This window comes from Trichoderma asperellum, chromosome 1 (assembly GCF_020647865.1).
Source record: "Trichoderma asperellum chromosome 1, complete sequence".
NCBI classification, from domain to species: Eukaryota; Fungi; Ascomycota; class Sordariomycetes; order Hypocreales; family Hypocreaceae; genus Trichoderma; species Trichoderma asperellum.
This window is the reverse complement of record NC_089415.1, coordinates 5,822,987-5,849,939: the sequence shown is the minus strand read 5'-3', so window position 1 is coordinate 5,849,939 and position 26,953 is coordinate 5,822,987. Positions and strand designations below refer to the sequence as shown.

Sequence of the window (26,953 nt, the reverse complement as noted above, 5' to 3'; positions counted from 1 at the left end):
CTCTCTGGCTCTCACCTCTCTATTTCCCCCGACAACACGTTCTTCTAGTAGCAGACGTATCTCATTTGTCCGATTTTGCGTACTCTCTCCAAACTGGTACCTACCTTACTTTGGGGAGGTATTCTTATAACGCCGTTGAGTGACTCTTGTTGTTGTGAACTAAAACTTATTGCGAGGGAATATGAGCAGTTGACAGGCAGATCCGCTGTGGTATCAATCTGTTCATCTATGTATGTAGCTCTATAACTGTTATCTAATCTATTATCTATTGCGAGTCACCCGCGAAGTTCTACCATACACTGTGCAACCAGCTCAATAGCACTAGTATAATTCTGCGATTGGAGACAAACCTCAACACTTAATGACAGTGACTTTGATGCATGGCTCAGTGAGATGAGCATGTTCGATTAGCATAATTGTAGTCAAAGGCATCCAATATCCCAATTAATTGGACCACAGTGGCGAGGACTACCAGAAAGTGAAAGAGCTGATGGGAAGAGCCATATATGTCGAATTTACCTGGAAATCGACTCTCAGGAAACTTTGTCTGCAGAACCACAGTATTAGAATAAATTAACGTCCATTATGTGCGAAATCTGGAAGCTTACGACATAAATTAAAGCGCCAAGCAGAAGACATCCTGCTTCGGCTAGATAATAGGGCATTCCGGATTGTTTCATCATTTGCGACCAACCGAACATCTTGATTCCATGTATTAAGGGTGCAAAGCCAGACAGGCCAGTCCCTACGAACGCGAGTGCTCGGAAAACGCGGAACTTTTTGCCTTGGAAATAGGGATTTACCATGATGAAGATGGTAAGGGACCCAAGAACTCCGATCTGCCAACCAAAGGAAGCGTTAGATATAAGTACATATACATATATACATACATGTACATATAAATATCTATAAAAGAGGAGTGATATTAACTTACCATAGACCAGTAGATCTTGCGCTCTAAAGGTTCACACCAGAAGACCATGTATATTCCCGATATAAAGTCGCCTAGTGTTAGGACAACTATGCCCACCAGGTCAAATCGCAGCCATAATTGTTCAACATCGGAAGAGTGGTTCATCAAGGTGTGATATGTCGTTGATAGCCCCAGGCAGACAACGGCAGTCAAGAGGAAGAAGCTGAAGATGAAGAAATCAACGCTAGTGATATTAGAGTATCTACTTGTAAGATACTGCAGAATATACCACTCGCCGAGCAGAAAGGCGATTGCTGGAATTAGATGAGAATATATGTTAACAGATTCATTGTGAATGTATGACCAGCTGCGGAATGAAACACGAGCTGAGCCTGAGATCGGGCGATAGCCATGAAGAATGAACTCGTTATCTTGATGCCATTTCGGTAGCTGGTCAAATGTGAGAAGCACTTTGCGTGCCTTGTCAGCGCTAGGTTTGCTGCTCGGAACCTGTGAGCTAGGGGAATCATCCCCCTGCTCTGTGTGTGCCACTGGCGGCTGCGGGGATAGTCGAAGACGGGGAGCAGATGCCATGGCTGTCGCGTCGCGCCTGATGATAAAGTGAGAGTGGGAGAACGGAGAATGAGGAAGGGTTTCAATTACATGTACTTTGTTACCTGCACTGCGCCGTCATTTTTCTTTGTTCCTGTTTATTAGACGCCAGCCCTAGACTTGCGGCGCGTGCTGAGTGACTGAATCCCTGCCGTTGAACCAACCACGTTGCGTTGCTAACCGCCCACTTGTCAACCCATTCCGTCGTCGACTCAATAAATAATCAGCACGGAAAACCAGCTACATTGGCACGGAAAAGCAGATGCGTTTCGTCGGTGCCGATTGTGAGCTGATGACTGAAATTCCTCCTACTGCATACTGTTTGTCTACGGAATCATATCCTGCCCGGTACGAATACGCACACACGAAGCCACTCCTCCACTTCATCGTGCGTGCATTCCCTCTATAATAAGTAACAGTGTCACAAGGCTGGCCTGTTTTCTCCCCTGGTTCACCACATGAGTGTTCGCCCAATGATAAAATTGCCTCATACTCGAGATTGCAGCTGTTGGCTGTGGTACAATTGGTTGCCAGCACGATGCAAGACATTCCTTCCAACTAAACAGAAGGCCGCGGATTGGTTGTCCGCGGATTGTGAGTAGTTCCTTGTAATACTGTTGAGTTGACTGCTGGGGGTAGCGAGCTGAGAACTGAGGGAGGGCGGTGTCAATCGACAGCTTATGGGTGGGAAGTTGCATGTACCTACATGCGCCTTGGAGCTCTTCTGCGCTTAAGTATTAGCTCCTCTAGCTAAAAAATAATTCCCGCGGCTAGTGCAGCCACAAGCCAGCTAGCTGCCGCCAGTAGTGCTGTAGCTAGGAAAGAGGAATCCTGCTGTAATTCCTCTTGTAATAGGTAATGCATCGCAAAGTTCTTCTCGCAGCCATACAGGGGATACAAAGAAGTACGGTAGGAAAGAACAGTTGCTTTGCAGGAACTGAACATGAAAGAAATTTAATCGATTACTCTGTCTTAGCAACTTCGCTATTCTATCTATAAACTACAGATGCTCGGCCAGTTCTTTGCTTATATGCTTTGCAACTGCAACACATTAGTGCATACCTACAGGTAGGCAGATACCTCGCAGCTCTAGGCAGTAGGTACCTTACCTATATCTATACCTAGGTAGGTAGTTACATGTAGTAGGTGCCCTATAGGCGTGGAGCTAATATTGAGAGCTAATATTTTCAGTGGGTATAATTTTGACTTGTAAATTCCAATATCAATCAGATAAAAGAGGAATCAGAGCTATAAGAGTATTCTCTAGTAAATAGCTCCAGCGTGCATGATAGCAATATACATACATGTACATGCAGGTAGTTTTGCAAGCGCATCATTCCACGTGTTTTAACCGCCCTACAGCTCTCACAGCCCCCCATAGCCATTACCAGACCTCTTACCGGAAACCCCCCCGGCCTGGTAGGTACCAAGAATGCGTATTCATTCTGAAGCGGGGAGTTTACTGGGGGCACCCAACGCCCTGACAGCCAAGTCTGTGATTCCCACAGGAGGTCCGGGGCTGAAGCTACATGCACCCAGGTAGATAGAAGTTGAGGTAATCAAAACGTGAAACCCGTCTGTCCCTCGCGTGTTCGCCTGCTGCACACTCCTTGCTAAGATGGTTAACTGATTGTTTGACTGACTACATCAATTGCTTTGCTTTGCTTTTCTCGCCCCCATCAACCCGTACAATATCCTAGAAAGTCCGGCCTCGTCGTCCCTTACATAACAATAGACAGTCCAGACGGCTTCGAAGTAAGGCAACGCGTTAGCACTGAGCTTCTACGAGTTTCTCGTTGTGGAGCTGTGCACTTTGACTATCTGGAAATGGCGTCCCGCGACGACTACTTAGTCGGGTGGGTTTGCGCACTGCCAGCAGAGGCCGCAGCAGCCAAAGCGGCGCTTGATAGCATTCACGATGACCTACCTCTGGATCAAAACTCAGTCGACTGCAACAACTACGTTCTAGGGAGTCTTCATGGCCACAATGTCGTGCTTGCGTATCCCAATTCTGGCGTGTATGGAGAAGTATCAGTGGCGAGCGTGGCCACACAGTTGCACGCAAGCTTCAAATCTGTCCGCTTTATTCTTTTGGTTGGCATTGCGGGAGGAGTTCCGGGCACGAAGGAGGACATTCGCCTTGGCGATGTTGTTGTAAGCAAGCCTAAAGCTGGCTGGCCGGGTGTCGTCCAATACGATGTGAACGGGGAACGAGCGGAGAATCAAGATCAGTTGATTCGCAGCAAAGTGTCACATCAGCCAACGCCATTACTTCTCACGGCTATGGGCAAGGCCGAGACAGCTGCCATCTTCGATGAAAGTCAGATGCCCAAGTATATCTCCGAGATCGTGCAGAAAGACTCCGCCACCTTTGCCCATCCAGGCACAGAGCAAGACGTCCTCTTTGAGCCAGATTGCGAACACACAACTATTGAGTCCGAAGAAGACGGATGTAATCATTGCAACCCGGATAAGATCCGGCCCCGGCAGCCACGCGAGGTACAGGACCCTATAGTACATTACGGTCTGATAGTCTCCAGTCATGATTTGGTTCGCCACGCAGCGACTCGGGACAAGTTGGCGCATAAGCAAGACGCTCTCTGTTTAGAGACGGAGGCGAGTGACCTCAAGGACGCCTCCAAGTATCTAGTCATCCGAGGAATCTGTGATTATGCAGATTCGCATAGTTCCAAGCTTTGGCACGCCTACGCCGCCGCCGCTGCCGCTGCATATGCAAAAGAGATTCTTTCATTCATACCCACGGTTCCCAAGACGACACCTTTGTCAATAAACACCTATGCTGAAGCCGCGCCAGTACTCGACGCTTTGCTCCTAACCAGGCCCGAAGTTGACCGGAAATCTCTCATTGCTTTGAAAGGGCGCAGGGTTGACGGCACTTGCGAATGGCTCATACAGCACCCCAGCTATCAGAGGTGGCTGGCAGATGCCAGTCTACCACTCCTCTGGATCTCAGGTGGACCTGGAAAGGGAAAAACCATGTTGGCAATTTATATAACCGAGGTGCTACAGCCAAATGTTGACGCTAACAAAGATGTACTCCTTTACTATTTCTGTAGTAATCGCGATAAGAACCGGAATACCGCATTGACTATAATGAGAGGCATCATACATCAATGGATCAGCCGCCATCCACACTTGGCACAATATGTCAAGAACTCATTCGACGGGACTGAAACAACAAAATATACTGTTTCCAGCTTTGTCTCCTTGTGGAGGGTGTTCCTAACCCTGCTTCGGCAGAGTGGGTCTTCCCAGGTAGTCTGTGTGCTAGACGGTCTGGATGAATGCGAAAAGGAGTCACTTAGGCAGCTTCTTGATGCCGTTGGGAATCATCTGTCAAGCTCTAAGGAAAAGGAAAAGCCACCATTGAAGCTCATTCTTCTCTCTCGACCCCAGCCGGCTATCCTGGAGAAAACGCTCAGCCAATATGAGCAGATCAAGCTGGATGCCTCCAGTACAGAGATTTCGTATGATATCGAGAGATATATCTTTGCCAAAGTTGCCGAACTGGCAACCGAGCAACAGCTCTCGGAAGAAATGGTTGCTAAAGTTCAGCAGGCCTTGTTGGCTGGCGCTGATGGTACCTTTCTGTGGGTTGGATTCGTTGCTAATGAGCTTCAGGGCAGGAGTTGGGACAAGATCAATGAGATTCTCCATCGTGTACCCAAAGGCCTAGGTGGAGTCTATCAACGGCTGCTTCAGCAAATAGAAGACAAGGAAGCGCTGGTCCCCGTTCTTCAATGGGTTGTTCTCGCTGCCCGGCCCCTCACAGTGGACGAATTGACAGTGGCTACAGGTATCAAGGCATCTGGTAACTTTCCGGCAACTGAAGTGACCAAGAATCGGCTCAGACTCTGTGGTCTACTCGTGAAAATCGAAGGAAATGTAGTCAACCTAGTCCACGAGTCGGCGAAGGAGTTCTTTCAGAGCGATCAAGTCAATATCAAAGGGATCACTATGTTCCGTATGAACCACGACACACACAGGACTCTTATGCGGACCTGCCTAGAGCACATAGAACGTGGTTACGGAACTTCCGAAAGTATTGATAAGAGCTCTGGCCACGATACTCTCTTGACTTATGCCAGTCAGTATTGGCCGGTGCATTTTCATCACGCTATGGATGTGATTGATTCGCCGTCCGAGTTCTCACGTCCGTTCTTTAAAGCCAATTCTCCCTTTCGGGACGAATGGTGGAAATTCTATTGGGAGCAGGAGAAGAACGGTGGAAACCCGCCCTCGTTCACGCTCTTGCATCTCGCTGCGTACCTTGGCAATGTGGCCTGGGCGAAGCTGTTGATCAGCGAGCATGCCCGTGCCATTTCGCGAAGGGATAACTACGGCCGGACACCGCTTTCCTGGGCCGTCAACCGAGGACACATAGATATGGTGGAATTGCTGCTTGACCATGGCGCTCGTGTTAATGTCAAAGATCGGAGTGATTTAACGGCACTCCATGTAGCAGTCACTGGGCAGCACAGGGACATCGTGTCTGTGCTGATAGATCGGGGTGCCCGTCTCGAGATTAAGTCTGAGCATGGCGACACACCACTGATTCGAGCCATTCAGGCGAACTCCAGGGAAATCATCCAGATATTGCTTGAGCGTGGAGCACGCGTGGACAACTTGCCAACTCCTCCGGGAGTTGCTGCCCTAAGAGCGCCTACGGACCCAATGGAAGAGCGGGTGAAGGAGCTATTGGGGCTTCAGGAACCAATCTTCCTCGCACGATATAAGCAGGCGTCGCAAAAGGTCGACATGGTCATGAAGGCCCTGAGCCTTTCATTCCGTTTTCCCATCATTCCTCGATTGATGACACTATATCTGAAGTTTATAGCGTTCGACCGCTGGGAGCACATGTCTGTACTGCAGGAGCTCGTTGACGAGAACAGAACAGACGAGCTGCGAGGGTGGGCCGAACAATATCGCGAGTTCTTCAACCAGCTGATATTTGCCCGGAATCCTAGAAGGCTGATGGCCATGACCGACCTGCCGACGCAGATATTTCAAGCTGTCGCTCCGGGAGATCTTCAAGCATTGCTAGTAATCGCGGTCCTCGTCGGCTCGGAAACTAAACTCACAGCGGTTCGACAAGGATGGAGAGAAGGAGATACCATCACAGCCAGAGCATTCTCACATTGGGCCGCCATCGCCTACAACAGAGACGCAGAGGAGTACTTGCACTACGGAGTTCGTGAATTTCTCAACGATTTCGATGCCTGTATTCAAAGTGGTAACAGGGAAGACAACGTGGCTCGGACGGTGGTGCTCTTAACGTCGCACTTCGCCATGCTCGAGAACAAGGAATCAAAGCCCATCGAATACTTCTCCAGAGTTATCGCAGAATTCTACGAAGGATACATCGGCAGCAGTCACGAGGTTGAATTGTTCAGCGACGTGAGTCAGGCATGCGCCAATGAGCTAATCGCCATCAGCGAAAGCCACGACTCCGACAGATTACTTCTCTTCCTGACCAGTATCCTCCAATTTGCCCAGCGCTCTCAGGATCAGGGACAGGACCGCTTTCTCAACATACTCCCCTCATCTTGCTTGATTCTCTGTCAGGAGAATGCTATTGCCTACCAATGGCTGATTGGCGAGGCAATCCCAGAGGCGTTTATTGCCTTGATATCACAGCAACCTCCTGGATCGCTTCAGAAGCGGGCGTGCAAAACCCTTGTGGAGTGCCTGATCATTAGAAAACAATATGGCTTGGCAGCGCCTTCGGAGGTACTGAGACAAAGAGTGAAACAGTATCTGCACTCATTGCCAGGAGTCGAAAATATGATGAAGGGGATCGATGGTCTATAAATATTGCGCAGCTTTCCTGCCTGAGGAGTGTAAGAGCAAAGTGAGAGCTAAGTAATGAAGAGCAGTTGGGCATTGAGGTGAGAGACGATTCTGAGCAGTTTTGGGCAAATTGATACCAGTTTTGAGCGTCTTCTTCCGTTAATGATATCTTTATCTTTTCGCCAATTCCAAGATAGTACATAACTTAGTTTTAAAAAAATTATCTATTGATTTAGTATATTTCTAAAGTATATATTTTGCAATATGTTTTTGTAAAGATTCTGGAAATTTTTGATATGAAGTTTACTTTACTTTTATAGTATTATAGTATCAGTGTATTCCATAGCCATCTCTTTCCCCTTTCGCCTCTACAATATGAATTTCCTATCTTACCAGCCGTTTCCAAAAGCGCGTTGCGCGCGACCGGACTGTCTCCAATTTCCGCTTATTGTCATTTATTTGCTGTGTAGGCTCTAGAGCTGAATTATCTGGCAATTTCCGCTTATTATCATTTGTTTGGTGTATAGTCGCTGGAGCTGGATGATCTGGGAAAGATGGCGAGGATGAAGCCGGGACAGATAACGATTGGTCTGGCATAGGGGCAGTCGATTGCCACGACATTGGTGAAACTGACTCGTCCGGTGCAAACGAGACTGATCGACCCGGAACAGAGAATCGACCTTGAATTCTAACTGCAAGTCTGATCTGGCGCTCCACCGCAGGGTCAGTACCTTGCCTTTTGTAACCAGCTCGTTTGAGCCGTAGTAAAATGGCATCATTTGAAATAAATTCTTCCCAGTATTTTCGTCCTGCTGGGAGGATATTGGGATCCGCACCGCTATCAAGAAGCAGATTCATGATAGAAAGCATGCCCTTCTTCGCAGCGTAGTACAGCGCAGTCCTTCTTCCAGAATTCATGCCATTAACGGTATGACCCAACCTGATGAGGAGTTTGATCATAGGGACGTTGCCTGTGATAGTAGCCTGTCGTAAGCCTGTGGCTGCTCTGCAACAGCGTGACTTGCTGAAAGCCAAGTTACTGGTCGCTTTGTAGGTATGGCTGGTTGACCCGAGATCCAGCCAGTCTTCTGCAGTGAGGCCGCTCTCGTCAAAGAGGGCCCGAGACTCTGCAATGACAGAGCTGCTAACCAGAACATCGATAGTAGCCAGATCTCGACTATGAATGGCCAGGTGAAGAACGGACCAGCCATGGTTATCCTGCTGCGAGGCGCTGGACCTTACGCGGTCGTCTTCTAGGAGTAATTGGACAACATGAGAATGCCCCATGAAGCCGGCGTGATGTAGTGCAGTCCAACCGTGACATGTCGACTTGAGTGGGTCGGCTCCGTGTTCAAGAAGCAAGCTAACAATGGAAATATGTCCTCCGTTTGCAGCACAGTGCAATGGCGACGTGCCATAAGAGCTGACAGCATTAACATTGGCCCCCTGGCTCAATAACAAACGTACAATCTCTAGATGGCCTTCCTCTGCTGCCCAGTGTGTCGCGGACCAGCCATCGTGATCACGATAATTTGGATCCCCGCCATGATTGAGGAGCACTTGTAAGGTGTCAAGGTCGCCAGAAGCTGCCGCTTCTTCCAACAGCACTATATGCGTATTTCGGATCACAGACATGCTCGCACCGCTGTTCAAAAGCAATACAACAATTGAATATTTGCCCAAGCCAGCTGCCCAAGCCAGCGCAGGCTTTCCATCCGCGCTGGTTGAATTAACATCGGCACCCATGGTTAGCAGCAAGTTAACGGCTTGCGTTTGTCCAGAAACTACAGCCCAGAGGAACGGAGAAAATCCATAGTTGTCAGCGATATTTATATCACCACCGTGGTCACCCAAGATCTGTATGATATCGACGAGGTTCTTCTCTGCAGCGTAATGTAGCGCTGTTTGGCCGTTGTCGTCACCTACATTCATGATAGCTTTACCGCCGGCGTTTAGGAGCAGAGTTGTTATATCAGGACCATGGGACTGTTCCATGGAAGCATAATGCAACGCTGTCCTACCACCGTTGTCCCTGCTGCCCAATTTCACGCCTTCGGCGATCAAAGACTCAACCAAGCGCAAATCGCCGCCCTGCACCGCGTGATGAAGCTTAGTCATTCCCGAATCGTCCTTGTCCTCCAAGTCGAGTACTGTTACTGATGCATTGATGTCCTCTGTGCGGTAATCCCAAGCATCATCTGCGGCCTCGGGGTCATTTCGGAAGACTAGATCTCCGTTGTCCATTATACTGCACATGGAGTCACGCCATTGTCCAAGTCCCGGCCCATCATCCTCTAATGGTTGGTCACTCTTGACGTTCTCAGCGTTTTCGTCCCCATCGCTAGGTAGTTTTTGCAATGTAAGCAAAGCAATTTCTTTTATATGTGCGGCGACATGTAACTGGAGAGCTTCGCTCGAGAAGACGGCATTGGATTCGGCTTCTTCCGGAGGTTGGAAATCGTCGCCAAATGGGCACTCTAGCACTTTATCAAGGTTAGGTCTTCGTGCTGCATTGCTGAGAACCCCAGCATGCGTTTCAGGCACGCCATGCTCCTGGATGGAATGCTGCTGATACTTGATCTCCTGATCAAAGGTGATGGGATCGTGAGAAGGAGCCCTGCACTCCCACGTATGCCCGTGAGCGTGCTGCATGTGGCTGATCCACACTTTTGACGATTCAAATGTCAGCGGACTCGTCCCATGTTGACCGTTTTCCAAGCAGGCAGAGAAAACACATATGAAAGGTTCTAGATCTCCGATTACATGATTTCTAGGGAAGGTTAGACATTATTATCCAAAACAAACATTAATAATCATCTGCTTACTTCCACAATCTTATGTCCATAGATTCAAAAATGACGCCGCAGTATGGACATTCTTGTGTTGGCGGTATTGGGGGGAACGACAAGCTTTTGTTCACCAAAGCAGATTTAGCCCGAGGAACCTCAGTTGTGGACTTGGCGTAAAAATCCCCAACAGCAGTTTGTCGAGCCGTAGTTGCATTCGTTACTGGCACTGGAGGTGGGCCAGCCTGTCCCGTTATTTTGTTGGTGGTTGCAGACTTTGATAGCACGCTCGGGGCAAAACGTATAGCCGGAGCACTCTTCTTGATCTTGGGTGGTTGAACGACAAGTGAGCCAGTTTGAGGATTCTGAACACTCAATCCGATGTGCCTTCGGTGAGATCGCTGATAATACAGCCGTCGAAGTCGAAGCGCATTGGCTTCGACCAATGCTGTGCGAAGCGAATCCGGCGCCATCGGAAACCGGAAACGAATGTAGCATTCTGTGTAGAGACGTATTTCCTTAATAGCAGTATTTGCCTCTTCATTGTCTTTATATTTTTCAATTTTGCGAGCCCGGTTGGCTTTTGCGGACTTTCGAACGGCATTGGATAGGCGAAAGAGCCGTGACACTGTTCCGCCGATTGTATCGGTGATTTTCGAAATGTTCTCCTCTACTTGATCCTCGTAACTATCCGAATCGCTTGCATCGTCGTCGTCTCTTCTCGTTACTTCCGCATTGCTGTATTGTGATGTGCGTTGTCTTTTCCTACTTGGAGACTTTGGCGGCTCGTTAATTGGCTTCACTGTTGTTGAGATTCCCATTAGCATAGAGTCCCTACCATTCAGTCTATCCAAACTTGGCAGGACAAATACTACTTACAAGATGCCAACGTATCACAAATGACATCCAGGAGCTGATGTATGATCTCTACAACTGTGGGACTGAACCGGAGTCTATAGTCCAACGAAACATTGGGCGGTCCATAAACGTCCATGTTTGATGCCCATAGTGTAAAGCGCGCCAGCTGGTCATCCATGATAGTAGGGTCTGGCACGATTTCTGGCAGAACCATGCATTTACGGAAAAGAGAATTGCACTGTACTGCGTGTTCTGCGATGGTCGGGCAAAGACCCTCTTGGAGAAAGACGTCTTCCACAACATCATCTTCCATGCGATCCAGACTTGTCATGGTGAGAGGCTGCGGTACAGGCGGTCGGCGAGTCCTTGTGAGTGCGCCAAATATGCAGGAAGCTGATCCCCGTCTTTGCGTGGAAAGAGGCTCCTCAAAGCCGTGGACAAGCAGATCGCGACCAAAAACGTCGCATGGGCCTCTTGAAATGTCAAATAATGTGATGAAGTATGTGTTTTGTGTTCTGCCGAATTGCGGATTTACGCCCAGCCTCTGCTAATTTTGTTCTCGACATACATGTATGGTGTACAGTACTGGTTACGTACATGTAACGGGCATAAAAGGTACTATACATGTACCAGTTAACACCGCGCCCACCTGACAAGGGCACGCAGTTGAGCAGCGGCTCGGCTGGACCAGCTTAGAGCCTTGTCGTTATGGCATTGGGCGAAACGAAACCAACATGCCTGTGGCCATTCAAATTTGACTTGCAAGCTTCGTGTAATCTTCCACGGCTTTCTCAGTCCAACGTCCTCGACCACCATCGTCTTTTAGAAACATTTTCCCCGCTCATGACCGGCGTCAGCCTTGATTCAAAGATCCTTCGCGAGAGTTTACAGTAAAGGTCAAGCACTAAATGGGTAGAGCCCCTGCCCGTGCGTGAAGTCGCTCGCGAACAGACACGTCCGTCGCGAGGCTCTAACAATAAAAGGATCGCCAAGGTGTGGTAGCAGTGCGGCACAGTATGCGCCGAGCAAGGAGGCAGTCCGTGTGACAGGGTCCTAGAACTCGGAGCAGCAGAGTCAATATGTACAAGTGCATTTCCGTTCCATGTTGTTTTGGGGGCCTGGGAGGGCGCGAATGCAAGACGTTCCAGGCCCGTCTACCTACTAAAGTAAGGAGACGGGTGCACGAGCAATTGCTACACACCAGGCAGTGTCCATGCAAACAGCCTTTCACTCCACACGTTGCTGCTATGCTCCTACAATCATTGTGTTTTGTTCAGTGAGCAATGTCCACTAAAGACAGCTGACAACCTAGGAACGTGTCATGCAAACAAGAGCTCGGAATTTTGGAAACCTGAAGGAAAGGTCCAAGATCTTAACCTGACCATTAGAGCCACGCCTTTACAGAGACGTATTTTCTGCATCCAACATCCGATTTGGTTCATCCACAACCAGCGAGTTCCGCGTTAAAACCGCAATGCCCTCCAGATACGGATACTGTATAGCGAAGAACGTCATTGCTGTAGCCGACGCAGTCCCGCTTACTGCGGAGACTAGCTGAAAAGACCCTCAAGTCTTTAGTCTGGGCGTTTATGCACAGTCCCTGCAGCTAATTAGCTACCAGTAGATAGCCTCTTGGTCCTGTAGTGGTCTTGTAGTAAGTATTAAGCACTTGAACAAAATGATGAATGCATCTACATTCATGCAGTAGCCACTCTAACATTCAAACCAACGCAAGAAAACAAATATAAACCACATAAGCGCCCGCTGTACAGATGTATGTAGCTTAAGGCGCCTTCACGAAAATTCAAACCCATTATCTCTCTTTTCCAAATTCCAGGTATAGGGCTTAATAAAGGTGTAAGAGTATAAAAATTTAACTCCACAGAGCACAGCAGTTGCTAAGTAGATGTAGCAACGTGCCTACACAAAAGAAAAAAAAAATTCAAACTGAAAGCTCACTACATAAGCACAAATAATCATAAGATGATTTGTCAATTTAAATGTTTACTTGCATTCCGCGTCAAAAGGCTTTAGTTAAGACGGAGGCTAGAGATTCAAGAGTACAACAAGGGCGGCTTTCCAGCCGTTAGCGGACGCCGAGCCTATTTTACTCGACGACGGATAAACAAGCAAAAGACCGTCTTTAGCGGCCCGGCCCTAGATGCGGAGAGGCGCGGCGATCTCTACGTAGGGCAGAGATGGCGCTGTACAGTGTAAAACGGTAATCCGCCAAGCGCAATTATCATTCTGTCCAAGCGAAACTCAGATTCACGAAAGCCGTTTCCAATGTGACTGAGAACGGCAGTGCCTATTGCGCCGCTTAATAAAAATACAATCAAGACCTCGGTAAACTATGTACAGTGTTGGAAATTAATTAGGCTATTACTAGGCTTCTAGTCATACAAATGTCTTTTGATATCCTCGATCTTATCATAAACCTGCTCCCTTGTCGACTTCCTATCAAAGAGTGAGTGAGGCGTAATGTAGTCATAGCCTGCCCCTCTCCTCTGCTTTACCATGCTCTTTAAAACCTCATTCATTAATTGAACGTTTTTCAGCCGTGGCCCCAGCGGCAGCTCACCTCCAGGAGCGATGTGCCGTTCCTGCTGCCGGACAAAGGACAGAATCGCTGCGGCAAGCCCAGCGGCAATCGGTGTCGCGACCGATGTTCCTGACATGGCTTTGACAGGTTCATTGTGGCCGTTCTTGCCAGTTGGCCAGTGGGAAGAGACTTGCTCCCCGAGTAGACTGAAGTTAACGTCTTTGTCGTCTGCTGTCGGGTTAAATGCAGAGGGATTGCCATTTCCATCGGTTGAGTGTATACAAAACACGCTGGGATATTTAGCTGGGAAAGCTCTGCCAAAATTTGCTCCATCATTCGATGCCGCAGCGAACAACAATGTATCGCAGTGCAATGCATTAGATATGGCCGTTTTCATAGGCTCATTATATTCGCGAATTCCGAATGACATCGATATAATGTCCACTTTCCATTCAGATACCGCATGATTAATGGCCTATACAAAGCATTAGCTTAATCCAAAAAAAAAATCTGCTCACATTGAGCCAGCCTTGCCTTTGCAATGTCATCGTAAGTGTTACGATCCAGAGTTTCTCGATGCGCAATTCTGGCGATGTAAATCTCAGCGCATGTAGCAACGCTGAGTAGGAGCCCAAGAGCATGAGTGCCATGCCCGATCTCGTCCTGAATGTCGTGTGAGGCTGTTTGCTGCACAAAACTTCGCGCATCCTTGATTCGAGGATCTAGTCGATTGTCCGCAGTCATCAAAAGTGGATTTCGAGGGTCAAATCCGGAATCCAAGATCGCTATTCGCACCGGTTGGAACGTTCTGCGCCCAGCATCGACAGCATCGAAGGGGTCGATATAGTGATAAATCGAGGCCAAAAGATTGTCCATCCATTGTTGCGAAAGTGGACTCCTGTCAGATCGTTAGTACAACGGAGCTTTATGACAAATAGGAAACACTTCACTCTTGTTCAGAGCCCATCTGGTGGCTTGCGTCAAAAAAGTACAAACTCTTCGTTGAAGTTTCGACGGGCTGTCTGCGAAATTGAGGCTTGAGGGATGTGTAGCTCACGGGTGCGGCGTCAGATATCGAACGATATGGAATTGCCCGTGGTCCATTATTTGTATCAGGGGGTTCAACCTTGGCTGTTTGATGGCGGACAACTTCTTGACCGATGGACCCCCAGCAGAGTTCATTCTGTCGAGGATCAAATGAGCCCAAGTTCTCTATTCGAAGGCCCCACGACTTGAATATCTCAGACTCGAGTCGTTTGATAACGTTTTGGTAGAAGAGCCGCTGAACGTCGACAGATTCAAAGTCAGCCTGCTGTCCCGGGGGTAAGTACTCCCACTGGAGGCATGCCTTCGTGGCGAGATAGTAATCTATGCCAGCGTCAACTTCTAGAGTCTTGAGCATATCAAGACTGGTATAATAATCAGAATTGACGTTCTTGGGCGCATTCGAGTCTTTTTGCATCAGCTCCACAGGTGTGCAATAGTGAAGCTCACACAAGAGTATGCCTAGCGCTAGTACACTAGCATTGGGATGAACCATGTGTTTGAAGCTATCAGAACTGGCTCCGGTACCTGTCTTGCCGGCTGAGACGATTGGAACGTGTTCCATGGCCAGAAAAGGTTTCGTGATGTCGGGGAGTTCTCCATCCTGCAGTGGCTCCACGAACAGAATGTTTGAGTGGTTGAAGGAGGGCTGCAACCATGGTGTCTCCAAGAATGGGAGAAGCGCAGTAGCCAGTATAACAGCCAAGATTCGCTTCCCCTTAAGTGGCAGAGCAGATGAACTGCCACGTAATTCTTGCTGACGCTTGAATAGAGCTGTCAAGGATACCGTTCGAGACATTTGATCACCACCAAAGGTCTTTGGTTGCGGACGAAGCCTCTGAAAGGTCCCACCCTCAAGAGCCAAGTGCAAGCAATTTCGCTGACCAAGGGACTCTGTAATGCTTTGGCATATGTGGGCAAAATCGGGCGCGCCGCTAGCTACGGGCTCAGACGCGCTCCTCACCCTGCTGTTCTGTACGTCTCTACCGCGAAAAGTGTCAGTGAAAATCATTAGACGAAGCTTCAGAAAGCGTACTTGATTGTTATTTTGGCTTCTTGCAATGCAGTTTCAGCTGGAGATCGTACGCCGAAGAACACTTCGAAGCTTGTCTCAACGTTGAAATCCTTCTTCTGTTGTGGTAGTGAAAGTCTGACGCTCAACCCTGAGCACTTCTGGCAAACACATACCCATTGTTTCCGTAACGCATTGTCCAATGATACCAGATGTCTCCTCATCAGCACGGCAAAGTCAGCATCGGGGTCTTCGAGATTGTCGCCAGAATTTGGCTCTTCACGAGTTAAAATTCGGCGCTTCTTTGCCTCCATGTCCCAGTGCGAAAGCTCCTCAATGAGGGCGTCACTTGTTCGTTTCCGTTTACTAACGCGAATGACAGTGCTTGGATTGGAATGAGAACCATGACGTCGACGCTCGATCTTGCTGCGCATTGCCTGAAGCTTGGGATACGGCACATCATAGCATAAGCCCTGTTCTATGTTAGTAGGCAGGGGGTGAGAGGCCGAAAGACTGGGTGTTGCCGGATATCAGGAGCACTTACGGAATCTGACTCCCCGTCAGAGTTGTATTCAACATAGTCTTCAAATGCGCGCAACGTCCTGGCAGTACGCTCAGGGTCGGGTTCATCATCTTCATCGGCATCGTGCTGCAGGAATGCCTCCGTCCGCAACCAGGCTTCATTTTTCCGCGATTCCAATGACGCGGGTTGCGCTGACCTTTCTGGTCGTCTTCCAACGAAATATCCAAGCCAGGTCTTTAGCAGGCCTTGGGAATCATTTGCATCCATGATTGTATACTCAAAAATGGTGGGTTCGAAGAATTTACTAAGACGCAAAGCGGGTGTGCTGGGTAAGGCTGCGAGACATGTTGTAGGCGTCGCACTTTTGGCTGATCAGAGGAAGCCCATTGGGTAATCACTGGGTATCGTGTTAATGAAATCCTTCCCTCATATCGGACTGTGCTAACCTGCTACTAGGTGCGAAATACATGTACATACCCAGAGCCGGGTGAGCTCAGTGCGAAGATACATGTGCCCGCTTCTACCAGCCGTCGGATACCAGCAGCTCACGCCTTCTGACACGTCAGGTTACTCGGTCATTGAGGCGCAACTACACTGCAAGTACCTACCTAGCAGTAAGATGTAAATTGTGGATAAACACGTACCTGTAAATAGGGCACTGCAGGGGGCCGAACCAACAAGCGAATCGCCATCGCCATAGATGACAAGCTCCCAAGGCAGCCAACCCTCCATCTCAAAGCTGAGGCGGCAACAGGTGGGGGCCATACATGTCTTCTGCTTGCGTGTGATCACAGGCGCGTATGCAAAATTCCCCTGCCAGAGTGGCGCGGGAAAAAAAGGACAGGGATCGCAAAATGAAGATACACATATAATTTGACAATGTGTACACTCTTTGTACACTCTTTTACCAATTAAATAGTGGATAATAGCGCCACTACGGAGTACAGTATCCGAAGATGAAAGTTGTGTGCTGGTCGTTTGAGAATTCCTATTTTCCACACCCCTTGCCTGTTGTGCTTGGCCCCCCAATGGCATTCATTAGCAGTGCAGTAGAAGACAGCACAGATATGAGGGTACTGTGTACACCGGTAATGATTGGTTCTTGTTGCCTTAGATAAATAATTCCGAGCCGCTCTCTCGCTGCGCTGAAACACGTCGACAGTCCCTTTGTTGCGAGCCTCGCGCCTTTGTCCCTCACTATTGCATCGCATCTCCCTCTTCTTTTGTGACATTTATCCCATTCCCCTACGTTTTATTTAGCAACCTAGTCCCTGGTATTGGTATCCTTCGCTTCGTCTCTATTATCGTCATCTCCTCTTCCTCCTGTGCTTCATCGTTAGTCAGCGCAGCTCAGACATCTCGGGGGAAGAGTCATGTCACAAGTAGAACTCAAGAAACGGCAGGTGTCGAAAGTCACCATGAGCGCTACCAACGAACTTATAGACCACATGCAGCCAAAGGCTAGCAAAACACGAACCGTAACGTGGCAGGAGATTGCTGAATGGCAGTTTGACAACAAGTATATCCTCAGAGGCTACCGACCAGAGAAAGCAGACTATCTAGAGGTTTTTGCTAGCCTAACATTTCTACACAACGAGACTTGCAATGTCTACACTCATCTAGTCGGTGCTCTGCTCCTACCTCTTATTGCGCCTGTCTTCCTGCGGCTCCTTACAGACCCTCGATTTCTTAACGTCTCGTCCATGGACTATGCCATGTTTAATGTTTACTTCTGGTGTGCAGAGATCTGTTTAGTCTTGAGCGCACTCTATCACCTGCTGCAACCCCATTCGCATGGTGTAGAAATGTTCTGGCATGGAATGGACCTGCTTGGTATTGTTATTGTAACGGTGGGAACATTCTCTTCCGGCATCTACTATGTGTTCTTCTGTGAAGCAAGCTTGCAAAAACTGCACTGGACTATTGTTAGTTTCTCCGAGCGACTATCACCGCTCACTCCCACCCTTCTAGCAGCCGATCAAACAAATCCAATGATTGACACTGACTTCGAGTTCCAGATCTTAACCACGGGTACTATCACAGGTATTCTTATCTCGCATCCTCTACTTAAAACGCCGCGCTGGCGGAATGTAAAGGCGGCTGCTTTTGTTGTATTTGGCTCTTCGTCGTTTATACCACTGCTGCACGGAGTCCAGCGATACGGGCTCACATATATGCTCCAATACTCGGGAATGAAATGGTATCTACTCGAGCTTACCTTCTATGGTGCCGGAGTCACCCTGTATGCGGTACGTCTGGCACGCTTACCTCACCGCGTGTCTCCATTCCCCAAGAGATAGGGATTCATTCTGACGGACCCTCTGCAGTTTCGAATTCCGGAGCGTTTAGCACCCGGCAGGTTTGATATCTGGGGAAGCTCGCACCAGATCTTTCATGTTGCCATTTTATGCGCAATGTATACACATGTGACTGCTCTGCTGCAAGGTTTCACAACCTGTCATACACTAGATGTGTGTTCGCTTCAGGGCGTTCATTGAGAAAATCGAAGCTACATATATATAAAAGCTGGACGTTCCTATCAGATCTAAGGATACATACTAAAAATAGGCTAGAGTCACTGTCTAGAGTTAAGCATTGGGTCACTGCAACAAAGAAAAGAGAAATGAGAAAAAAAAATCATATTACAATAAAGGCAATTACATATTCCTGGAGACAACAGTCTCCGTGATTACAGAAGTATACAAGTAATCTGTCATTAAAACCAAGTATTGGTTCTTCTTTAACCGTGCCTATTCATTATATAACACAGCAAGCGCCAAGTGAGCACCATTTATCGGCACTAGCGTTATTATAGGCCAAGTTATGAGGCAGTTAATTATGCCAGTTGCCCAGGAAGCCATTGAAGTTGAAATCGACGTTGTTTCACTTCAAAACCTACCTATACATATACTAACCTAGATGTCCCGGCCATAGTGAGAACCAGCTACTATCAACAACGTGCACGTATTTTCCCTCAATTCATCTTGCTCATGGGTACTCAGCTTACCCCCGAAGCTCGATACAGATCTCTTCCGTTTGATGTGTTTGTTCTTGTATGTCGCATGATGCCATCCGATTGTTCCGTCTGACTCTTTCTTACAGAAACATTGGAGATATGAACCATCCCGTGATCAAGATGGCCAGCAATGGGAGACTCTAGTGCATAGATACTGGAAGCTGACTCCTCTTGGGCGATTTGTGTGTCTCCAATCTGACCACTAACCGGCTGCAGTGATGTGAGCTAACATAGATGTGGCATCGCCCCTAGCCGTATCATGTTGAGGTCTATAACAACTTAGATAACCCTATTAGCAGTGTGACGCCTTCTTCAGATGAGATTTCACGGTGTTTGGCGCCGTTTCAGACGACTCAAGAGCGAATAATTTGTGCCGATGCCCACATCACCCGATGGAAACCAGTTTTTGTCCGAACATGCTACCGAGAGGATCTAAACGAGGCGTACGAACATTGACCGGGGTGCAATTGCAGAATACGGAGAGCTGAATGATCGGACACGTTACGATGGATCTAGTTTGTCTCAGGTCATGCAGCGCATCCCACTTCTGGTAGACACGCAACCAATGAGTGTAATTGAAGACGCTGAGGATTGGGACTGGAGGCAGAAGCAAAAATCTCCCACTGGCGAGCTCCCAGAAGATTCTCTAGAAAAGGCAGATAGGGATGACTGTACGCTTCTATATATGGCGGATGAGGAGGCTTTATTGGAGGGCCTTGTCAAGATCAAGGGGATAGGGCTTCATGGGTAATGCATACATATGGGAGAACAAGATTCACCCAAACGCTCTACAAATCTTTGGTGGGCTACTGTCTGATGGGCAGGGATTGCGAGAGCTTGTCGAGTACCGCCTTGGGCCAGGTGAATCTCAGAATGGAGGCACTTTATGTGGATTCTGAAAAGCCTGTGTTCAGCCCAAATCAAAATAGCACCATTTTTTTGATACAGACTCATAGTGATCCCGTCGACTCTGGCCTTCTATCAATGTAGTCATTACTCGTATTGAGCTTGAGACAGTAGTAATTTGCCTCCAGTAATGCTTTACCTGCTTTATCCACGCCGGCTCTATTCATCAAAATGCTTTCTCAGTCGCCGAAATCGAGTATTCAGAGAGATGTACTGTCTTTGAGCAATCACATCAAGCATAAAATGCTTCGTACATTCCTATACGAGGTTCAGAGATAGAAGTTTCTATAGCCGACATCTACTCGAGCGAGTTGCTCTTCAAATGACAACCAACGTCATTTGCAAGTCGTTTTTCTCAAATATAAGTCATATCTTATGTTATTTTTTTGCATTTTTCTAACTCTAAACCTACCATCAGCCCCTTGAAAACATACCTCGCCTCTCAATGATTCTCTCAATAAGGCCCTTTCATAATAAGTTCAGAGAATACGAGGCCTAAGTCTTGAGTATCTGAAAATCCCCTTTGCTGTCTTTCTTGAAGGTATCACACTCAATAGGAAGCTGGTGAAACCGTTGCCAAGAGAAGTCGGAGGGCCAAGAAAGCATCAGTCGAAGCTAGTGCATAAGCTGTAATATAACGAGTTTGCCTTCGGGAGATTAGGAACGCCGAGAAAATGCAGGAGTGCGACAGCTCTTCAAATTACCTTCGCAAGCTGAGCCTCTTCCTGCACTGCTTTCAGCCATGCCCTGAATGCTATGATCAGTCGCTGAAGAAACGGGATCCCTCCTCGGTATCGCTGGGGCTCTTTGTTTTAAGCGCTCCAGCCGTTGACCGGGCCGTTGAAGCACGGCTTGCATCCGGTGCAATAGTGAGATATTTTGCGTGTGCACCCATTCGATTGTGAGAGGATCAATTCCAAGAATGTTGTCCGTTTCCTAAGCAGGGAGGACATTGCTAGCCGGAGTACCTTGCCTGAGGGCGTCAGTCATTTCACCTACTAATAGAAAACAGCGTGGGAATGACCAACTCGAAATCAGAGGATCTGTTTAGCGTAACTAAAGTGGGTAGCGGAGGGTGATTGTGGGTGGGATCGACTAGTCAACTGAAATGTCCACCTCCATTCAATCGGCAAGTGACAAGACCCTTCCACGGACAGTCATGATGCTTGTACCGTGCATTGACACCCGTACAGGCAAGGACATAGGAATTCCATGTAGGCATACCGTGGCGTTTGTGTATCTGCACGCCGTTTATTTTCATTATGCTAAAGCCATTCCTGGCAGCGAAGTCTTCAAGATAGTCGAAAAGTGGCTGAAAGGTCGGCGCGGGTCTGACTCCGCCATCTGGGAGTAGAATCCCCCCTTCGATAGGGCTAGGGATATCGCCCCGGATGTGGCCTCCATTGTAAACGAGTGTAGAAGAAGTCGTACCAGGACAGTGCGATGCTGTGGTGAAAAGAGGTGAAATTTGAATTAGATGGTGAATTGTCGAGAGAGCTTGGCACATGTTATACGGGAACTCGACAGCGGCATGGTCAATACATACTGGGCGTATCGAGTGGGGTTCTTCAGCGATAAGATAAGATAAGATAAGATAGTATAAGATAGTAAATCTTTAATATGGAAGATGGAGGGGTCACCCAAATTTTTTCCAGCCTTCAATCAATCCAAAGTTCATCCTTGGGCTGCAGCAATTAGACAAGATGGCCACCGATACCGATGCCGAGGCGCCTCACAACCATTTCGACGTGTGTAAATTCCCAAGTTGCAGTCTTTTTGGCCTACCCCGGTAGCACCAACAGCCGCTACACACGTGCTGGACTGATTCGATTCGTTACAGACCATCTTGGTGTTGGATTTTGGCAGCCAAACCTCGCACCTCATCCTCCGACGCTTGCGGGCTCTCAGTGTGTACGCTGAGATGTTGCCCTGCACTGCCAAGCTCGCCGAGCTACCCTGGAAGCCCAAGGGCATCGTCTTATCTGGAGGTAGGAATCTTTCTGGGTACTACTCCATGTTTTATTCTAACAAACTCGATAGGTCCCTCGTCTGTTTACGATGAAGGCTCGCCTCGTAAGATCCCTATCCTCCACATCTGGTCTACAAATCTTACTAATTCATGAAAGATGTTGATCCTGCCGTCTTTGAACTTGGTGTTCCCATTTTGTGAGTGCCTTGAAAACTCTTAGTGGGAGAAATGTACTTTGACTGACATGGATTTATAGAGGCATCTGGTATGACTCCATTTAAGCCCCATCATAGGCGTAGCACTAATTCTGCGAATGTAGCTATGGTTGCCAGGTGAGTTTCACCATTTCCCCTGTCATTCCACTATTGTGACTGACCGCGTGCAGGAAATTGCTTGGCAGACAAACTCTCAGAACGTTGCTCGTGGAACAGCTCGAGGTTTGGATTTATCCATGACTCCAAAATACATTTTCTAACAACTTGTGCAGAATACGGCCACGCCGACGTCACCATTCACAAAGTCGACAGCCATGCTGACCGTCTCTTCGCTGGTTTGGGTGAGACCATGCATGGTGAGTTAGCTCCCATTCGATATACAACACCCCGATCTTCTACGAGACCTAACTCTCCGATAGCCTACATGAGTCACTTTGACAAGCTCGTCCGCCTGCCTGAGGGCTTTGTGGTCGTGGCTAAGACGGCCAACTCTGAGTTTGCTGGCATTGCGCACCAGACCAAGCCCATTTTCGGTGAGTTTTCCTCCCCATCTCCATCCTTCAAATCACCTATCCGACCGTTATCTTTTATGTTCTTTTGCCCCTCTAACTCCTACTTTCGCCGTCTCCATCTTTCTCTTTTGTTTTGCATACCTACCGCGGTCTAAGATGATCAACTCTGTACCTACCGACTGACTTTAATTACCAACAGGTGTACAATTTCACCCCGAGCTTGAGCATGTATGTATATCAGTTCCATACTGTCTTTCTCGCTCTTTGTTACTTAACTAATGAGTACATCTAACAGACTCCCCGTGGAAGTGAGCTCTTGCGCAACTTCAGCGTCGACATTTGTGGAGCGCAGCCCAACTGGGTAATGAGTGACTTCGTCGAGCAGGAGATTACTCGAATTAGAAAGCTTGTTGGTGATAAAGCCCAAGTCATAGGTGCCGTTTCTGGTGGCGTGGACAGCACAGTGGCAGCCAAGCTTATGACGGAAGCAATCGGTACGATCCTAATGGCTGTCAAGCATGTGTATTAAGGCTAAGACATATTCAGGTGACCGCTTTAAAGCAGTGCACATCGACAATGGTATGACCCGAACCTCTCAGATGAGACCGACCGACACTAACATGTGGTAGGATTGATGCGTCTCAACGAGTCCAAGAAAGTAAAGGAGACGTTGAAAGAGCATCTCGGGATTAACCTCACAGTGATTGATGGCACCGAGCTTTTCCTTGAGCGTCTCAAGGGCGTTACGGAGCCAGAGAAAAAGCGCAAGATTATTGGAGAAACCTTTGTATGTTCTCGATCTCGAAATCATGCCACAAAATCGAGAACTCCGGTAGCGCTAACTGAACCGTAGATCGATCTCTTTGAAAAAGAAGCCATCAGGATTGAGAAGGAAGCCGAGAATACCCCCAACGCAGGAAAGGTTTCTTGGTTTCTCCAGGGAACGGTAGGCTCCCCTGGCTCATGATCATTGATATGATGCATAGATTGATGACAAAACTAACCATGATACAGCTGTACCCCGACGTGTAAGTAGAGTGGCTTATGTGTTAGGAGAAGGGTAACTCACTGTGTACAGCATCGAATCCCTTTCCTTCCGAGGCCCTTCGGCAACGATAAAAAGTTTGTTTGTGCTAGACACCAAAGCCTGCATTTGCTAACTCTGATCGCAGCCCATCACAACGTTGGGGGTCTACCCAAGGCAAGTATCTCCCACTACTTTCCCTTCAGACGGTGTCAAAGGGCGGCTGATGGTTTCTCGATCTACGAGTCCATTTGACACCGTACAACACTGCCCTTAAGTCTCATTTCATTTTCTGGACTTTGACTAACCAAGGTATAGCGCATGATGGATGGCGTAAGCTAAACATCCTTCAATATTATTCGTTGTGTATCTTGACTGACCCTGGTGATTACAGCAAGGCTTACGGGTAAGTCGATGCTTCCCCATTTCAAGCAGACTCCCCTTCCCCGCATCTTTCAAGACCACCACCCACCCACATAGGTCAAAACGCGCTGTCCCTTCTTCTCATTGCTTGCTGCCTTGCAGAGAGGGGAGGGGGTTGAAAAGACTGTGAATAGAACTGACTGACCATAATCTAGCTTCTCGAGCCGCTTCGTGAACTCTTCAAGGACGAGGTCAGAAATCTTGGCAGACGCTTAAAAATTCACGAAGATCTCGTCAATAGATTTCCTTTTCCAGGGTGAGTTCATCTCTTCATAAATTTGTCTGCTGCCGAAAGTACCCCTGAGGCAGAGCACACTCGCAGCAGCAGGTCAAGCTGTGAGAACAAGCTAGCTAATTTTACGAATTACGCAGGCCCGGCATTGCAGTACGCATTCTTGGAGAGTGTACACCTGTAAGCTAGTAGAGAATATGAAGGCGTAAATGAGATAACTAATAATCATAAAGGAACGAATTGAAATCGCAAGGCAAGCCGATCATATCTTCATCTCTATGATCAAGGAAGCCGGAATCTACAATGAGGTAAGTCTACATACTATCAACGGTTCGAGTAGCAGCTGACTCTGCGATAGATTTCCCAAGCCTACGCTGGGTTGGATACAAGCAAGGGTATATACTCCAGAGATGTACCAGTTGAGATGTCGTTTCGCCTCGTCGTTGCTAACCAGCTGGTTTCTTATAGCTGTTGGTGTTATGGGTGACACTCGTGTCTATGGGTATATCATAATGTAAGTTACTATCTACTATAACCCCCCAAACCCCTATTTAACTAGGTCAACTAATTTCATTGATAGCCTCCGCGCTGTTACAACCAGTGACTTCATGAGCGCCGAGCCTTACGAATTTCCCTTCTCCCTACTCAAGGCTATCGCCCGCAGAATTGTCAATGAGGTAGATGGAGTTTCCCGTGTCACATATGACCTGTAAGTTCCCTTCTCCTCTGCCGATCCTAGAGTGCTAGCTAATATCCGATAGATCTTCAAAGCCCCCCGGTACCATTGAATTAGAGTAAGAAGGCTATGTTAATTATTGGGGAGGGAACTTGAAATCTTATTAAAACAAAATATTATTTAGATAAATTTAAAATAAATAAAATTTTAATTATATAAAATTTAAATATAATATTATATTATATATATTATCAATATATATAAAAATAATATTTATATAAATTTTTTAATAATTAAATACTTATAAAAATTATTAAAAAAATATTATTAAAAGATTTAAAATTAAAGCTTTTTACTAAATTTACAACTATCACGATAATGAATTTCTATGTCCGTCATCAGGCTTTATCCCTCCCCCTCCAGCGGGCCTGCCTTAACCCGGCTCTATAATTCTCGCGACGTCGACGTTGAAATAATCTAGACTCTTCAGCGTTCTATAACTCAATTAATGTCTTCTTTGACAAATTATAGGTTTGTATTTGCAAAGCTGAAGACTGGTGCAGATAATAGACGGCAGGCTGTTTAGACGGCTTGATATAAAGTAGGAATAGGGACCTAATAGACCTCAGCTGTAAAAAGAGGAAGTAAAAAAAAATTGGAAAAGCAATATGAAAAGCATACAACAAATTGAATTTCATTGGCATTGCGCATTTAAATACAAAGAATTGACAAAAAATGAATTGGCACTTCCTGCCATTGGTTGTAAGCATTGTGCGCCCTAGGGGGGGGTCGAACCCCCAACCTTGCGGTTAAAAGCCGCACGCTCTAGCCAATTGAGCTACCAGGGCCGCTCTTGGAGTTGACGTGCATTTGATATTTTGCCATTATATACCCTTAGCCAAACCGCTCCGTTTTAAATAGCGCAAAACACCAGTCTCCGATTCTCGTATCATAAAGCGCCGGGATATAAATAAAGTCGCTTAATATAAGTCCTCTAAGTGAAATTATATAAATAAAGTCGCCTGATATAAATATACTATTTTACACTGCCCTTTTTATTTGAATTTTACTTTCTCTTATACACTTATTTATTTTATTATAGCTTGAAAAAAAAAACGCGGCGATACTAATTTGTATGTATGATTAGCTGATAAAGGAGCTTAGCATTAATGAATATGTGTATTGGAGTATCATTAGTGCAGTGACTTGTACAAGGAGAGTTGCTTGTCATTGGCCGTATGCTAGTTAGTCGAATTGCTTTACGATCACCAAAAAAAAAAAAAAAAAAAAAAAAAAATACGAACGCTCTGTGTTGTGACAATTGTGACAAGCTCCTTCGTATTATGCCTGATGACCTCTATCTCTGCATTGTACAACATTTTGTGAAATTGACGCAGGACACGCAGATACAAATCGCCAAAGTCCGATTGACCAGCAGTTCATGTCCCCCTTTTTCACCATCCCAGGCGTGAAGCGCCATTTCCAGCCTCCATGGGCAGTTCCCCCCATATGCCCATGTAGAACCGCCATTCTCGTCCTGTGAACTGAGCGATAGGGGATGATTCGAATTCGAAATGATATCGGACAACGTTCGTCGGTAACTGCGGGCCGTTCTCACCAAATGACCAAGTTGGCCTCGGTCGTTTGTGGTCGATGGAACAAAGAAACGAACGGGCTTTTGATTTATCAACACTCCTGTCAGATATGATGTCGAATCCTCGGTGACTTAAGACGCCTTGTTGGCACATCCAAATAATCCCCCAGATAATGCAACAGCAGCACACGGAGTGTATACCGCCCTTATTCAAAAAAAAAAAAAAAAAAGTGCAGCAGCGATGTAAGATTACCCAGGTAGGTAGGTAGACAATGATGCTCGCTT

General features: G+C 47.3%; 7 protein-coding genes and 1 non-coding gene across 8 annotated transcripts; 4 read left to right on the top strand and 4 right to left on the bottom strand.

The window, feature by feature from the left end:
• Positions 1–385: 385 nt before the first annotated feature.
• TrAFT101_001814 (uncharacterized protein) lies at positions 386–1,507 on the bottom strand (the record flags this gene model as incomplete). The annotated part of the gene is made up of 3 exons (XM_066126432.1): positions 386–547; positions 609–839; positions 935–1,507. The coding sequence occupies 3 exons, from the start codon at positions 1,505–1,507 to the stop codon at positions 386–388; spliced, it is 966 nt and encodes a 321-aa protein (XP_065982534.1).
• A 1,845-nt stretch (positions 1,508–3,352) lies between these two features.
• TrAFT101_001813 (uncharacterized protein) lies at positions 3,353–7,357 on the top strand (the record flags this gene model as incomplete). The annotated part of the gene is made up of 1 exon (XM_066126431.1): positions 3,353–7,357. One exon carries the CDS (start codon positions 3,353–3,355, stop codon positions 7,355–7,357), a length of 4,005 nt encoding a protein of 1,334 aa, XP_065982533.1.
• Positions 7,358–7,720: 363 nt separating this feature from the next.
• TrAFT101_001812 (uncharacterized protein) lies at positions 7,721–11,311 on the bottom strand (the record flags this gene model as incomplete). The annotated part of the gene is made up of 3 exons (XM_066126430.1): positions 7,721–10,106; positions 10,162–10,924; positions 11,002–11,311. 3 exons carry the CDS (start codon positions 11,309–11,311, stop codon positions 7,721–7,723), a joined length of 3,459 nt encoding a protein of 1,152 aa, XP_065982532.1.
• Positions 11,312–13,373: 2,062 nt separating this feature from the next.
• Positions 13,374–16,368, bottom strand: TrAFT101_001811 (uncharacterized protein; the record flags this gene model as incomplete). Its single annotated transcript, XM_066126429.1, has 5 exons — positions 13,374–13,966; positions 14,041–14,420; positions 14,473–15,549; positions 15,603–16,051; positions 16,123–16,368. The coding sequence occupies 5 exons, from the start codon at positions 16,366–16,368 to the stop codon at positions 13,374–13,376; spliced, it is 2,745 nt and encodes a 914-aa protein (XP_065982531.1).
• A 1,151-nt stretch (positions 16,369–17,519) lies between these two features.
• TrAFT101_001810 (uncharacterized protein) lies at positions 17,520–18,401 on the top strand (the record flags this gene model as incomplete). Its single annotated transcript, XM_066126428.1, has 1 exon — positions 17,520–18,401. One exon carries the CDS (start codon positions 17,520–17,522, stop codon positions 18,399–18,401), a length of 882 nt encoding a protein of 293 aa, XP_065982530.1.
• A 690-nt stretch (positions 18,402–19,091) lies between these two features.
• On the top strand, positions 19,092–19,868 carry TrAFT101_001809 (uncharacterized protein; the record flags this gene model as incomplete). Its single annotated transcript, XM_066126427.1, has 4 exons — positions 19,092–19,154; positions 19,204–19,299; positions 19,370–19,560; positions 19,634–19,868. 4 exons carry the CDS (start codon positions 19,092–19,094, stop codon positions 19,866–19,868), a joined length of 585 nt encoding a protein of 194 aa, XP_065982529.1.
• Positions 19,869–21,726: 1,858 nt separating this feature from the next.
• Positions 21,727–25,196, top strand: GUA1_1 (GMP synthase (glutamine-hydrolyzing); the record flags this gene model as incomplete). Its single annotated transcript, XM_024910934.2, has 26 exons — positions 21,727–21,771; positions 21,864–22,011; positions 22,064–22,096; positions 22,150–22,189; positions 22,249–22,257; positions 22,312–22,324; positions 22,378–22,429; positions 22,480–22,563; positions 22,627–22,740; positions 22,919–22,947; positions 23,015–23,213; positions 23,266–23,298; positions 23,349–23,506; positions 23,573–23,665; positions 23,734–23,747; positions 23,798–23,841; positions 23,892–23,920; positions 24,062–24,076; positions 24,138–24,149; positions 24,322–24,422; positions 24,539–24,578; positions 24,632–24,706; positions 24,757–24,793; positions 24,867–24,912; positions 24,979–25,107; positions 25,160–25,196. The coding sequence occupies 26 exons, from the start codon at positions 21,727–21,729 to the stop codon at positions 25,194–25,196; spliced, it is 1,629 nt and encodes a 542-aa protein (XP_024762941.2).
• A 652-nt stretch (positions 25,197–25,848) lies between these two features.
• Positions 25,849–25,922, bottom strand: TrAFT101_001807. Its single transcript has one exon. It is a non-coding gene; the product is annotated as a tRNA-Lys (tRNA).
• Between the last annotated feature and the right edge of the window lie 1,031 nt (positions 25,923–26,953).